Genomic DNA, 16563 nt, shown 5'->3' with positions numbered 1-16563 from the left:
GAGTGTCATAAAAGCTCTGCATTTATGAAATTTGAAAGGTCTTTGGTTGACGCTGGTAAAGAACGCATACATGCTTGATTATCTGACGGAAGCAAATGAAAACAAATTTTGTTGTCTTTGAGCAGACCGATTTTGGACGCAAAAAAAGTATGAATTTTACAAATATAATTTATTAACCTTATTTTGAAATTTATAAAAGTATTTTTTAAATTAATGGATGAACTATTCATAGATCATATTACTTAAACTGTATTCTGAAGCATAATTATTGTACGTATAATTAAATCTAATATCTCAATTTGCTTTTAATACCAAACATTTTTTTATCAATATTTAATGGGATACTTCAGAGGAACTATCAAATTTGATAATGTCGGAAACTATTTATAATGGAAATTTGATAGTTATAATGCTTCTTTAAGAAATATTAAAGGGTAGCGAATGATTTTTTTTTTTTTGCATCGTCAAGTCATACATGAATATGAACTTTGTTTTTGAAAGTTATTCTTGAATTTTATAAAAACTGCATTTAGAATTGACGAATATTGATTTTAGCTATGAAAAATTAAACATTTCCTATTGTCCGTTTGATGTTATTTGTTAGAATTAAGCTGTAAGCTAATTATGCAAAATATTCGATCTCTTCGGATTTCTATTCCTAATTTTAAAGATTTTTGCTCGTTTTGTAATGCGTGTGTGGTGTTTCATTTTTCTTATTTGTCATCACAATCCTAATTAGTTGAAATAAAATTTCCTGTACTTAAAAGAAAATTTGTTTTAAATTAGATTTAAATGAAAATATGTCTAGTTCAACATTTTGTTCTTATTAATATATTAAAACTATTTATAATGGAAATTTGATAGTTATAATGCTTCTTTAAGAAATATTAAAGGGTAGCGAATGATTTTTTTTTGCATCGTCAAGTCATACATGAATGTGAACTTTGTTTTTGAAAGTTATTCTTGAATTTTATAAAAACTGCATTTAGAATTGACGAATATTGATTTTAGCTATGAAAAATTAAACATTTCCTATTGTCTGTTTGATGTTATTTGTTAGAATTAAGCTGTAAGCTAATTATGCAAAATATTCGATCTCTTCGGATTTCTATTCCTAATTTTAAAGATTTTTGCTCGTTTTGTAATGCGTGTGTGGTGTTTCATTTTTCTTATTTGTCATCACAATCCTAATTAGTTGAAATAAAATTTCCTGTACTTAAAAGAAAATTTGTTTTAAATTAGATTTAAATGAAAATATGTCTGTTTTTTAAAATATGTCTAGTTCAACATTTTGTTCTTATTAATATATTAATCAAGTTTGCATATTTTTTTATTTAATTTTTTTTAAAATTATCATGCAACCATTAATAATTAAAGCCTTATTTGCTAATATGTCATGATTTAAATCTTGAATATGAATATACCTGTTTAACTTTTGTTGAATAGATTGGGTATATTACATTACTTTGTAATCTTTATATACTGAAATGTTTAATCGTACCTTTTATATGTATATCTAATTATATTTTATAAACAGTTTTTTTAACATTATATTTTTATATTTAACTTTTTAGAATTAGTTGTCACTCTAGTTTTATTTTTCAGCTACAATCAGAAATCTAGATATTTTATAAATACTCTTTAATCTCTTACCGAGATAATATGTATTAAAATTGGACTTATGTGATTTAATATTTTTTCTGGATTAATTTCTAGGAAGATGCCGTCCATAATGGCAGATCTAATGTCTCTTATAGATGTTCATATTCCTGATGGCCAACAGTCATTACAAGACAGTCATTCAAATTTGGAAAAAGTGGCTGAATATTGTGAAGCTAATTATTTCCAGGTATAAAATAAATGGATATTTTTCTGAGAATGAAGAAATATATTAATTAAAGTTTCATTTAAAGATAAAAAGAAAAAAAAAACTTTTTTTTATAATTTCATTATTCTTTCCTAATACTCGTGTTGTAAATTTTTTTAAAATAAAAAGTGGACAATATGCTAACTGCAAATTTTAATTATTTTCACTTTAAAAATAACAGATAAAACATGTTGCTATATCAATCATTTTGTTCAATTTATTTTTTTATCATTTTTAAAAACATTTATCATTTCCAATCTAATTGCATTTTATGCATTTATACTTTACATCAATTTTTGCATTGTTAACAGAAAAACTAAGTCTGAATTTTTCAGAAAATTATCTCTAATGATTTTGCATTGAATTTCAATTAAATTCATACTTGTTAACATAAAGTTAGTAGCATCATTAAAAGCCCTTGAAAACTGCTTTTTCTTCTGGTCCTTATATAACAGCCTTAAAAATGCTTATTTTTTATGGAGGTGGGTATATTTTCCTTCTGATGGGGGGGGGGTACCTTTTACCATATTAGATTTTTCCAATTATAGATTGTATTTCCTTTGAAGTGTCGGATCTTTCAACATTTAACAGGTTTAAACGATTCTGTAGGTCAGTGGAAAGTGTGTTATCTCAATTTAGGGAAATACTGATAAAATGGGAAATTTTATATTTTTTAATTGACTGTTAAAAAAAACGTTGAAAGTAAATATAAAGCTAATGTATTTTTTTGTTAAGTCAGAAATTTGTCTCAGTCTCTTTCTTTGCAATTTTATTTTGCTGGTGAACATAAGTACTTGATTTCCTTTAAAAATGGTCATGACTCAGTTCTCCTTAACTATCATCTAAAATTCTTAAGTTAATTTTCCATTTTTTTTTTTAAGTATATCAAGATTTAATTTATTGGATTTAAATGTTGCAATGTCTTTTGAAATATGTTTTAATAATTTTGACTGACATCTCTATTTTTTCATCACTTATATTCAGACTGCTGAGGCATATGAATTTTTAATACATTAGTATTCATTGACCAAATACTATTTGCAAATTATGTCGTAACATTAATGCTTTATAAAGAAAAGCCTTAGACCTAGAATTATTAAATTTACCATATTGTTACTTTTGGAGTAATAGATTCTCATTAAAATAATATTTTTCAACATTTTAGTTAGAAATTAATTGAAATTTAAGCATTTTCTTTCATGAGTTCAAAGCAGGTTTTAGAAAAGAAAGAATTTTTACACTTCATTGAAATTTAAAAATTAAACCTTTCTATGATAATATAGTTAAATTTATTTATTTCTGAATAATTTTTCTCTCAATTTTAATTAAAAAAATTTAAATTATTATATTTATCTTAAAAAGTACTTTTTATTGCTTTTAGTTACTGAATTTTAATTTGCACGTATTCTGATAATATTAAATGCATATATTGTATGCATATAATGGTATAATGAAATAAATCTTAAAAAACAATATAAACATTGACAAATCAAGCCTAAAAGCTTTCTATGACATTTCAGACTAGAAATTTAAATGTCTTATGCAATTATGGAATTTTATGGGGGCAATTTATAATTTTTTTCCCTTCTCTTTAAGGTTTTTATTTTTATTTTTGAGATACATTAATGATTCTCATGTTTTCCTGTTATTGTATTTATTCCAATTACTCTAATTTTAAAAAATACATATAACAGACATGTAAAGAACAGATTAATTATTGCGTACAAAAATAATAACTTTCAAAATATATAAATTTTAAGTGCTCTTAATGAAATTCAACTATTTATTAATAGATTAATTGAAAGCTTCTTTTAGATCAAAACTATTATAAAAAAAAAGAGAAATATTTTAGAACTTGTAATTAAAATTATAAATGGAGTGGACTGTTTTTTATTTATTTTGTATTAGTTCTGTGATCATCATCTTGCAATACACTTCTTAAAATATTTCTTATAGTTTTTTTCAATTTTCTTTTATAGGCAGAGAATAAGCGTGGAGCTCTTGAAGAAACAAAAAATTATACCACTCAATCTCTTGCTAGTGTTGCATACCAAATAAATACTCTGGCATATAATCTGTTACATATGTTGGACTTGCAAACTACTCAGTTGACAGAAATGGAATCTCAGATTAATCATATATCACAAGTAAGATATTTTTTTTTGTTCAACTAAAAAAAACACTTATGATTTTTGTGTGTGTTCTATTAATATGTAACTTTAAAGAGTAATTATTTCTATCTGTTTTTAAATAGTTTATCCAATTTCCATTAATTGCACAGTTATAACCTTATGCATTTATTTTTATATATTCAGTAAAATTTTCTTTATTTCTAGACTGTAATGATTCACAAAGAAAAGATTGCCAGGCGAGAAATTGGAATTCTCACTACAAATAAGAATACAACACGACAACACAAGATACTTGCTCCTGCCAATCAAGAACGGCCAATCAAATACATACGGAAACCAATTGATTATACAGTTTTAGATGATATTGGACATGGAGTAAAGAGCACAAGTAATACTCCTCGATCAAAACGCACATTAGCTCCAGTGCACCAATCTGCATTAAATGGGAGCAGTGCTGGTCCTGCCCCAACTACCAAGCCTCCAACTCCACCACAGCCAGTGAGAGCTGGTGGTAGCTTATCCCGTGGTACAAAAGAATACAGAACTCCAGCTCCTCCTATTGCACCTCCTCAAGTTCCAAGCAATTATGCTCCTAATTTTCCAATTGGACATCCTCGATCACAAGAAATGAGAAGAGGTAGTGGGTATTCAACATTGCCAATGGCATTTTCCACACAGCAGTCACAAAGCTCATTGCCCCCGCAACCACAGGTTGGGATGGTTCATCCTATGACACATGGCCATCATTCAAATACTATTGGACCATCATCTCCTATTCCTCCACCACCAGATATGAACGACAAATTACCAGGTATAAATTTGCCCTTTTATGTACTGTCATTTAAATTGGTGGGAGGGGGCTATTCTTTCCTTCTTATGTGATTTTTTCTCTTCATTATACAAATTAGTTTCAAATTTTATTTTATTTTATGAAAACTGCAGAGCAGATCAGTTTATTTATAATTAAAAAATATTATTTACGTTTTTTGAAAGCTTATTATATTGAAAAAAGTTTTATCATTTATTTTAATTAAAAGAGTAAACTATAAATGTTAATCGTTTAAAAAACCCTTTATAAATCTAGATAGTTACTTTCTGGGAAAGTTTGTGGTATTTCAGTTGTTAAATTATTTTATTAAAAGTATGCAGAAGAATAATCTTGCATTTAAAAATATCTAGTTATTAGTTTTAGGTAAGAAAATCCCTGAAATAGAAGTTCATAAATGAGCATTCTTAGCTCTTTCTGTTACTATTGTAGATGTAAATGTTACCTCTGAATTTTATGGATTTATTTTGAAATTCTTTGAATATTATTTCTTAGTTATATAATAATAAATTTTGGATGCAAAATCTTGTCCATTTTATATTTCTTTTTTAAATTAAATTTCCTTTTGAAAATTGTAACTCATATTTATTGAAACTTTTAAATGCTCACATGTATCTTTTGTAAATAAGTTCTTTGCTTTATTCTGTTTTATTTTCCAATAAAACTATAACCTAATGTTATCACAGACCTTAAAAATATAATCAATGCCACATATCTAAATCATTAATGAATGTGTCAAATTATTGATCTTAAAAAATTCCAGAAAATATTTAAATTTGTTTTAAGTTAAGATTTAAAATGCTAGCATTTATGTTTTTTTTTTTCACTTTAATAATGGTTAATGATATTTAATTTAATTCATTCTTAAATTAAATTTTTTATTAATAATAAAAGTGTGTGTGTGTGTGTGTGTGTGTGTGTGTATAAGTAGATATGTAAATTCCTACCCTTTAAATTACACTTTTTGTAATATTTTAATTAGAACTTTATTTAATTTAAAATTGAATTAAATTTTGGTGATTTTCATGATACCTTTCAAAAATATTGCACAAAAATAAATTGGTAATTTTGATAAATTTTTAAAGTTATTTTCCTAATTAAAAAAATACTTTAAATTATCTGCCTACTTCCTAACAATAGATTTCATTGTTGTCCTGAAGTTCAAACCATTTTCATTGTTTCATCAATTATCTGACTGCGTAATTTTATTTCATTATTAAAGGTTACAAGACAAGGATTTTGTTTAATATCTTGTAGTTTACAAGATGAATTTTTAAAAAAAATAGAAGTTACAATATTATAAACTTTGGAAAATAGACAAATTGGTTATTTATGTTTTTAATAGCATTATGATGTTTGAATGTCCTTATTAGAAAGATTTATTTACACATTAAATTGAATACAGTCAGTTAAATGAGCATAGTTTTAATGTGAGACATTTGGCAGAATCGTAGATATGAAGTTATTTCTAAATGATTTATTTGAAATTAAAGTAAATATCAATAATCAATATCTCTAACAAACCAGCTGATATACCAAACCAACTAATTATAATTAGTAACCAGCAGATCTGCTGGAAATATTAATTGTGCTTATTTTCAATTAAATTATTTATCATAATTGAATGTCAATGATTTCCCCTAGAAAATTATTTTGAGCATCAATTGTGATAGGCATTAAAACTTTTATTAGCTTAATACCTTAAGCTGATTCTATTTATTGTATATATAAGCCATCTTAATAATGTACCATGACATCATGGTGAGATTTAAAACATCAATTGTGTAGTTCAGCAGTGTTCTTAAATGGTTCTATAATTCACTTACTTATTAACTTTTGCTTTCTATCTTAAGTTTCAATAATATAAGAATATTTCATTAATATTTTGAATTTCAGTATAACAATGCAATTTAATGTTGAAAATTATGCAAAAAGATTATTTAAAAAACCCCCAAATTCTGGAAAAGATTGTAAAGAAATTAAATTGATACTATTAAAAAGATATTTTTTAAATTTTAAAATGCTGTAAAAATTTTTTATACAAATACTTTTGGAAATTATTGCAGAAATATGTCAAGGTCTCACTTTTTTTAATTAATAATTCTAAAAAAAATTCTTATATCACTTAGAAGTGCACATTTCCATCATCATAAATAAATCTGAGCCGAATTTGCTAATTCTAAATCTAATGATCTGTTCTGTAAGATGTTGACGTATGTACGCACGCACACACATACACACACACAAACGCTTTTTGTAAGTATAGATATACAGTATGTAAATATATATATATATGAAGTATATATATATATATATATATATATATTTCATACTGTATATCTATTGTGAATATATATATATGAAGAAATATTATGATATATAATCATAATATTTCTTCATCATTTATACTTCAAAGGCAGTTAAATTGGTTTCACAATCACAGCTTAATAATTTTGCTGAATGTACAAGAATTTTTTTTGTTTATATAAAATTATTACAAAATTGCTTTTCATTTGTCTATATATTTGATTCATCTGTATTTTACCTTTTTTTCTCAAATAGGTAGTTGGATTTTAGTAGTTGATGTGTGTCTTCAAAAATATTAGTGTTTTTTGTTTTTTTTTTCTGTTTTCCTAAATCCTACTGCTTGTTTCCTAGAGCTGTAAAATGTTATATTGATGTTATGCATGATATTAATTTATATGTAGAGTGCTTTCTTTAGTTAGTATAAATTTAAATCTAGTTGTACGATAGTGGTTTTAAACTACTGTAGTTGCATGATATGCTGATTATTATTTTCTTTACCCAGAACCTCCTATGCATGTTTCCACAGATTTTGCTCATCCTGGGAATAGTAAGTGTTTTTTATGCATTAAATTATTTTTGTGATTTTTGCATTTAAAAAGCTACGTGGTAGAATTTGTTCTGTTTTATCTTATAAATTTTCTTCCTGTGTATTTTGTATATTTTATGTAAACAATACCAGATTCATATGAAGTAATAATTTGTCTTATGTAAACTTATCGGTTTATATGATCGAAGGAAATGTATTGAATTTTTTTGTTGTTGTTGTTGTTTATATTAAATTTAATCATGCTTGTCTTTCTTTTAGAAAGGGGGAAAGGAGGGTTATACCTTACTTTTTCTAGTATGGTTTTTTTCTTTCTTATATATCATAGTTGCATTTTTTAATGTTTCATTTTTGTTTATTATTATGATTAATGAGAGTCCTCAGAACATTAGAAGATGAATAATGTTTATAAAAATCGCAATAAATGTTTAAAACTTTATATTTGACATTTTGGAAGTCATTCTGAAGTGTAAATGATGTTTGCAGATTGAGTATTTATGCTTATTAAATACCAATCTTTTGCTCATATTCTTAGTTTTACTTGGACAGCAGAACAAAATAAAAACATGAGAATATGAATTTTATTTTAAAAACTCGCATGAATAGGTCCTGTATTGATTATATAAATACTTAATCAAACTGTGCCATCAATCTCAAAACAGGGGAGGATTTGTTTTCTTATGACCTCTCAAAGATATTTCAACTTAGGTTTAGTTCTTGTGAATTGGATTTGATTTGTTGCTGCTTTTGTTGACATTCTTCTTCTATTCTTTACTATTAAATTGTAAATATATTTTCAAATGGGGGATGGGGGGATATAAAGTCAACAATAAGTTTTTAAAAGCAGCATGTAATAACAATGTAAGGTATATAATGAGAGTAATAAAGTTAATGAATGCAATAATTCAGTGCATTCATTAGCATGTCTATTTGAGACTGTTGGCAATCCAGACCTTTGAGATAATAGAAATCTTAGAATCTTCTGTATTTTCCCTCCTGCTTATTACCTTTTGACAAGGAGATAATTTCATTTTGATCTCTGAATCTTTAATATCAAATAAAGAAAGGATATTTTGAACTATAGAGGCTACTTTACTTAGCAGGCATTATTTACAATGCTGCGCATTACCATGAATATTTAAAAATATAATATTAAAAGTTGCATGACATTTTTACACCCTTTTTATTTGATTTCTCCCTTTAAACTTTGTTTATTCTTCTGTCAAAATTCATTTAATAAAAACAGGCTGGCAACAAAGCTGGGAAGTCAGAAAATTTTATTGGGCTAGAAAAGTCAGGGAAATATTTTTAAAAATCAAGGAAAATAACTTAGGAAAGCGTTTTGCATGCATTTGCACAAAGCATGCATGTGATCAGCGATTTCATTCTATTGTTTCTCTAAAATTGAAAAAGTTTGAAGAATTCATGAGCCAAATATGAAGTTCATAAAGAGAGGAAATGAAAGGAAGGAAAGGAACTAAGCAAAAATTTGGTGAAAAAGAAAGGGGGAGCAGTGTGTTATCTTAAAGAATTAAAAGCAAAAAAGATGTTTAAAAAAGAATTAAAGAAATTTCTAGTCTCAAATTTTTACAAAAGTTGCCAAACTTTTTAGTTTACTTGGCAGAACTGGTAGTTTTCTACTAAGTATTTTTATATTTGTATTTTAATAATTGATATTTCAATTTTGAAATTAATAATTGTAATTAATAATTTCAAAATTTTTCCAATTAATTATTTGTAATTTTTTTTCATTGTGAGAGTAATAAGCAAACAATAGTTATTTGCTACTGGAATTATTATCTATAAATTAGTTTAGCAATGTTTGTAATAATAAATGGAATTAAAAGAAAACTTTTATTCATTTAAAAAGGCATGTGTTTCTAATTAAGGTAGTTAATTTTTTATAATTGAAGAAAAAAGATTTGAAGAAATATTTAGCAATTTTATCTTGTTTAAATGCTTGCTAAAATATATATCATTAAATATGTATAATTATCCTGTTTTAATATTGATATTGCAGCATGTTGTTCTAGTACTCATTCAAAAAGCATTAATTAGTTATTGAACTGGTACATAATCATAATAATAATATATTGTAATAATAATTTAACTACTGAAAAATTATTAAATTCAATCTTGCAGCTTTAACAAAGCCTTTATCTTGAACTTTAAAAAAATATATCTTGCTATTTATTTAGGTTTTTTGTTTTTGCTCCAATTAATGAGTTTATGAATTTTTTTATATTTTTAATATAATTTGAATGATTATATTTATTAAATTATTTTTTTATTAATTCAATTTTTCCTATAAATATATTTTTCAGTTGAGAAAAGTAAATTAAGAACATTATGAATGTATGTTACGTTTTTATCTTTTTGAAATCTTGTAATAGAGTGATAGAGCTTATAAGAAAAAAGCTTTAATTCCATGGTTGCAACATTTAAGAATAAAATTATTCTATTTTTTAAAATTAAAGTGAGATATTTCAAAAATTTCAAATGATATTTTAATTTGTTTACTTTAAAATATTAATAATTTTTTTTTCTATTATATTAGCAGTTTTAAATCCTCAAATATGTTTTTAAAAAATTTTCTGTTTGGTTTGATTTTCCCTCTATTTTAGAACTTGGTGGTTTTTATTATTCTTTTGCAGAATAAGGAAAATCTTATAAATGTCAGTTCAGTAATTTTTATGGTATGTTCTAAATTTAAGGGCTTGGTAGATTATCTTATTTTGTGAAATAATGATACATTTTATGTTAAATAAAATATTGATCTACTATCAAATGCAATCTTAACATCTTATTCATTGTTTCAAAGTCTTATTGTATATGTATACATTAATATATAGTTACTTTTACTGAGAATCGGCTATCTCTATTTTTATTCTTGCGCATTTTCCACTTTTAAAGAACTTCTGATTTCTTTTATTCATATTTCTAGTCATTTGGAAATATTTGTTTTTAAATTTCTATATAGTTTCACCACCATTACCTCCACCTCCTCCTGATGATGATAACTTGTATCATGAGAACTATAATCCCCCATCTCCACCATATCCACGTCGTCATGGACACCCTGATTGGGTACCTAAAAACTACTTAGAAAAAGGTAAATATTTTAGTTTTGTTTTAAATTAATGTTTTGTTGTTTCAAGAATCTATGAATATTTATGTTATGCATTTCAGCAACGAACTATAATTTTATGAATTTCACATGCTATTGTAACTTAATTAATAGTGTTTACTTTATTATGTCAAACTGAACTTTACTGCTTGTTCAGCAAATTATTATTTATAAAATAGTTAATTTTTAAAAAAAGCAATATTTTTATTTTTTTTTCTGCTATATTTTACAAAAATATGCTAAAATAGACTGTTTATTCTCTGGCAATGAGTTAATAACTCTCATAACTTTTAAAAAATGAAAATTCTTCTCTCTGTCCCCCCCCCCTTCTCCTCTTTTACTAAAAGAAATTTTCTGAGACAATTTGTGTATGGAAGAAAGTTTATGAAAAATTTTAATTAATAAAGATGAATCCTGTATAGTTTATTTTGAAAATAGTCCCAATTTTATCATGAAAGAAGAGGGACTCTAAATCAAATATTATTATGCTATTCAAATTATTTCATCTGGAATACAAATCTTTGCATACAAAATAATTGAATTCTATCTGTGCTATGTGTAATTATTTAGCACTTATATGATGGAGTGACTCTTGTATAATATTCTAAGAAACAATGTCACTTAAATTTAATGAATCAATATAAAGAATATTCAAATTTTATTATGTATAATGTGTTTTATATGTAGTTGCAGAATGACCAGCTGATTAAAAATGATTAGGGAATTCAGAATTGAAAAAATCTGGGAACATTTATTCTAAAATTGAAGATTCTATATATATTGATCATTCTTATTAAACTTGACAATTCGCTGATTTGTTGTTGTTGTTCGTAATTAGAATGAACCAATGAAAATTAAACATTTACTAATAGTCATAAACAGAGACCCTCCATGTTTCTGTGCATGCACTAGACGACAGAAAATTTACATTTAAATTTTTGATGAACTGAAATTTCAACAGTTTCCACTTCTTTTACCCCATCCCCTGGCATTATCAGGTATTGTAATGATATGATGAAGGTATTAATTTAACTTTTTTTAAATAAAGTTACAATTGAAACTAGCATTAGCCAAAACAGTTTAGAATCAATAAAAGTTGGAAGTACAATGGAAAATGAAGTTTAATATCTAGAAGAAGAATAAGATAATCAGAAGTTTTATATCTGATCTGTTGCATACATATGAATTAATATTTTTCACATTATTTTTTTCTGGATGTCACAATTTATTGATATAATTGGAGAAAAAAGATTTTATTTTTTATTTACAAAAGAGCATAACTAAAATCCAATTCTCATTACTATTATTATTTTAATCTTTAATGACACTTTTATTTAAAGGTAGAAAAAATATAGACCTTCTCTCTCTCTCCTTTTCGTGTTTTAGATGTCAAATTGATTGTACTATGTGTTACAGAAGCATGAGTTTTAATATTAATATTCAAAGCTATTTTAGACTGAACGTGAAACATTGACTTACTATTATTTTTTCCGAATAATGTTTTGTAATTAAATATTATACCAGAGTGAATTCTTTCCACTTCTTGGAGATCTTTTAGTTTAATTAGGAAACATTGAACATTATTACTAATATTTCCTTAAAGCTTCTTATTTTTAAACGTTATGAATATGAATCTTTTACCAAATTCTATAAATGATGCAGATGTTATGGATGACATGGAATAGATTGCTGTTATTTTCTTTATTGCTAATATATTTTTTCAACATTAAAAAAAAAATTTCTACATTCAATAAAATGTTCCACAAATTTTAAATAATATTAAACACAAGAAATCAATTCATTTGGAATATTATAGATGCATATTTCTTCTGTAATTTTATAGAAAATTTTTGCTAAAAAAAAAGGGCACTATTTTTCTAATACTTTTTTGATGTATAAAAAAGCAATTTTTACTAAAATTTACAAAAAATTTATACTTTTAAAACTTTTTTTTTTTATGAAATAAAGAGAAAAAAAAAAAAAAAGAAAAAAAAATGCTTTTTTTTTTTTTTTTTTTTTTTTTTTTTTTTTTTTGTTACAGTTTAAGTGTTTAGCCAGTGTGCAAATAATTTTGTTACTATAGTTGATGGGCTAAAAGTCAATGCAATTTTGCTATCATTTAATAATATCTATTATTTTGATAGAGTATATTCATTGTTTTGTTTGTAAATACATTTTGTTTTTGTTAGTAGAATTATTGTTCAGTTCTGATTTGTGTGCATTGGTAAAAAATATGAATTGGGGATACTCCATTTGGAAGTAACAAATCATTTCTTTCTTAAGCGCTCTGCTGATATGCATGTGTTTTTGTACTACATCTTTTGTGAATTAATTTGACAAACAGTTCTGAGTTACGAGTGATTAGCTAAAAGTCAGCTTAGGTGAACATGCATTTTATAATGCTGGTTAATATACAAGGTAGTCAAAATTAAAACACCCCTACTCTAAGCTCTCTATACAATGTACTACTCAGTGCGAAGGTTCCAAAATTGTTTCTGGAATTATTTCTCTTCCTCTCTCTCTCTCTCTTGATTTGTTTCCCCTTGTCTTGAATAGTATGTTCAACAATTTGGAAAAAATTGTTTCTGGAATTATTTCTCTTCCTATCTCTCTCTCTCTCTTGATTTGTTTCCCCTTGTCTTGAATAGTATGTTCAACAATTTTGGAGAGTTTACTCTAAGTAGTTCACTGTAAAAAAAGCTCAGAGTAGGAGTGTTTTAATTTTGACCTCTGTATAAATGATCTTTATAAAAAGTGGGAATGTTTACCTAATTGAAGCTTATCTGAAATCCAATAAGTAAAAAGGACGGGCTTTTTTTTTGAGAATTAAATTTTATCTTGACATTGATTGTAACTAAAAGATTAAAAAAAAATCATACACTTAAGAACATATTGTGTAATAAATAAAAATCAAGAATGATGGCCATCCTGAATTGAATGAAATGTAGTTGAACTAAACACATCATCATAAATTTTATAGATTAGAATACATAGTTCTGATTTCAATAATATTTGCTGTTTCAATAATGTAAATAAAAAAAAAAGATTTCTGCATTTTTTTTAATATACGTTTTTAGCTTTGGCCACTTTTAATTAAGAAGCAAGAATTAAAATCTGAGGCTATTCTTCACTAACTGGGGTATAGTTGTAAATATTAATGTAAAATAGAAAAGAAATAAAACTATTTATAAAAAAAAATCATGGGAAAGTCAGCAGGTATGTCTATACTAGTCAAAGTTATAACCTTTGAATGATATGGCTAGTTACCATACTGTTACATGTTGAGTTATTGTTTCATTACTTTAAGAAACTCATCTGAAAAACAAAATTTAAATATTTTTATATATAGGTTTTTCAATCAGATTTAGATAAATAGAATATATAAAGAATAGTATCAATAATTCAATTGAATTTAAAAGAATCCAATGTAATTATTAGAACTTTTTATCTGATAGAAAGTGTTACTACTCAATTTTCAGATTAAAATCATTGACAAAAAATTATATTCTATTCCTCATCTTTGATACATCATATTTGTAAATTTGATACTTTTATACATAGATTCGCTCTTTAAAAAAGATTTAAGGTATTAAATTCTGTTTATTATTATGTAAACAAAATATTTGGTTAAATTGTTTTATATTTTGAATTGTTACTTAAAATCTATGTTATAAATGTGAAAATATAATGTAGTATAATATTAAATGGTTAAAAATCATTTAAGTTTTCCTGTAACTATAATGAGTTTTCTGACTTATACTGGCCATATGTCTTAATAAAAAAATAATCAGATTTCCTTAGAAATGCTTAGCTTTAAGTAAAATAATAATGTGGTTTTATTTATTTTTCAGTTTATATTGCAGTATAGTAATTAAATTGTTAGTGTTCCTATAATGTTTAAAAGAATGTTATAAATATATACTTTGTTTTTGCAGTTGTGGCTATATATGATTACCAAGCAGATAAAGAAGATGAACTTTCTTTCTCTGAAAATTCCATTATATATGTTATTAAGAAAAATGATGATGGTTGGTATGAAGGCATAATGGATGGAGTTACAGGTCTTTTCCCTGGAAATTATGTTGAACCATGTATGTAGATTAAATATTCTTCCTTCTCAAGAAGAGAGATGCTGTTTTGAAACTGATTTAAGTAAAGAACATCCAAGACATTGTTAAAAACATCTCTAAAGAAGTTTGTTTCATATGTAATTTCTTTTATCCAAGGTCAAAATATTTAATCCTTATGTTTCCTGCCTTTTTATTATTTATATTTGGAATAAAGATGAAGTAATATTCATTATAGCATGGAATATTTCTATATGTGATAGTTCTTTATTGGAAATATATTAGGATTCTATAATATCCTTTTTATCTTTTTATTCTTATTTATGAAAGAGAAGACTGAATACATTTTAAATAAGAAATTGTGTCAGTTTTATATGTTGCTTTTCTGTTGTGGTATGTTACATTTCATATTTTTATACAAGTTTATTTATGTTTTCATGTAGCAAAACCTTGACCATTTATGTATAGTGATTCTGTGTTTAATATGACTTGTAAATAAAATTAATACTTGGTTTAAAATGTGAATTGTTTTGTTCAGCTACTAATTGGCAAATAAGTTTTTGAATATTTTTTTTTTTTTTAACTTTCCATGTAATTTTATATTCTGTAGAGATTAAATTACAATAATTGCCAGACATTATAATTTAGAAGATGGAGAAGACATGGGTTATAGCATTGAATGTTGTACATATTTGGATTAGTCCATGTATCTTAATCCACTTTGAATTGCCAAAAGTTGAAAGAAAACATATCCAGTGGTAAAGAGCTCTCCACAAAAATGTTTAAGAAACTAAGCAGTATTTTGAAAATGATGGTTTGTAAAACGATGATGATCCTTACACATTTTTCTAACTTGATATTGATAATTTTTTTTCTGGTTAATGCCAAATTTATTCCTCATGAAAAATATATACATATGTAAATTTAGCAGATCATTATAAAGTGTCTCTGAAATGTGTTCATGTATATTTCATAAAATCATGTTTTTACTAAGAAATCTGAATTGATTACTTAAAATTCTTCATTTTATACATGTCAATAATTTAGAATTTGAATAATTTATTGAGAAATGCCACTAAATATCTTAACTTTACATTAAAAAAAAACATTTATTTATTGCTTCATGTTTGATGTTGCTGGTGTTAGATTTTGAATATTTTAAAATATTTTGATATAAAACTTACTATTATTAAAAAATTAATATTTTCCGAAAGTACATCTCTAAAAAAAACTACATTTTTTAAAAAAGGAACAAGAAATTAAGTGTCATTAGATTGTGGCTACATATATAAGTTTTTGTAATAATTAGTTAAATGGTATAATGATTGATATATAATTAAAGAAACATCTAAAAATGAATTTTTAAATATTTCTATTTTGAGTTCAATGTATATATAAATTTACATTTAGTTAAATTTTGAAATTAAGAATTAACATGTTTTATCAGATATTTTCTGTAAATTTTATGTTTGAATTCCAATTATTCATGATTATATTTATAACTGCATGTTTTACTTAATAAATCAATTCTGAAAATGGGTGATTTTTTTAAAAGCATTTTGATTTTACATATTCGGAGTTTTTTAAGACTGATATTTATATTATGCTTTTTGTATTGCTTGTTTCAGAAGTAATTAATTAAATGTACTCATTTTTTGTATGCACCTTGATACTATATTTCTTTAGTTATATA

The 16563-nt window shown here is 24.8% G+C and overlaps 1 protein-coding gene across 2 annotated transcripts; it reads left to right on the top strand.

The window, feature by feature from the left end:
• The first annotated feature begins 51 nt into the window (after positions 1 to 51).
• On the top strand, positions 52 to 16219 carry LOC129981760 (abl interactor 2-like). Of its 2 annotated transcripts, XM_056092746.1 has the most exons (7): positions 52 to 147; positions 1717 to 1849; positions 3847 to 4014; positions 4204 to 4810; positions 7635 to 7679; positions 10657 to 10788; positions 14739 to 16191. In XM_056092746.1, the coding sequence occupies exons 2-7, from the start codon at positions 1721 to 1723 to the stop codon at positions 14900 to 14902; spliced, it is 1245 nt and encodes a 414-aa protein (XP_055948721.1). In that variant the 5' UTR covers positions 52 to 147; positions 1717 to 1720; the 3' UTR covers positions 14903 to 16191. The 2 variants fall into 2 exon arrangements, with proteins under 2 accessions (XP_055948721.1, XP_055948722.1); XM_056092747.1 differs by lacking the exon at positions 7635 to 7679 and having other exon boundaries at positions 14739 to 16219.
• The last annotated feature ends 344 nt before the right edge of the window (positions 16220 to 16563 follow it).

Source organism: Argiope bruennichi, chromosome 8 (assembly GCF_947563725.1).
Source record: "Argiope bruennichi chromosome 8, qqArgBrue1.1, whole genome shotgun sequence".
Classification (NCBI taxonomy): Eukaryota; Metazoa; Arthropoda; class Arachnida; order Araneae; family Araneidae; genus Argiope; species Argiope bruennichi.
Note: the sequence above shows the minus strand (reverse complement) of the source record. Positions and strands in the feature narration are given on the sequence as shown.

What these genes read in the sequence shown, in the direction of transcription:
- LOC129981760 (XM_056092746.1), top strand. Translation starts at nt 1,721, where the DNA reads ATGCCGTCCATAATGGCAGATCTAATGTCTCTTATAGATGTTCATATT. An exon ending in GTGAAGCTAATTATTTCCAG is followed by an intron (nt 1,850 to 3,846) that starts GTATAAAATAAA and finishes TTTCTTTTATAG; the next exon opens with GCAGAGAATAAGCGTGGAGC. An exon ending in TATGAACGACAAATTACCAG is followed by an intron (nt 4,811 to 7,634) that starts GTATAAATTTGC and finishes TTCTTTACCCAG; the next exon opens with AACCTCCTATGCATGTTTCC.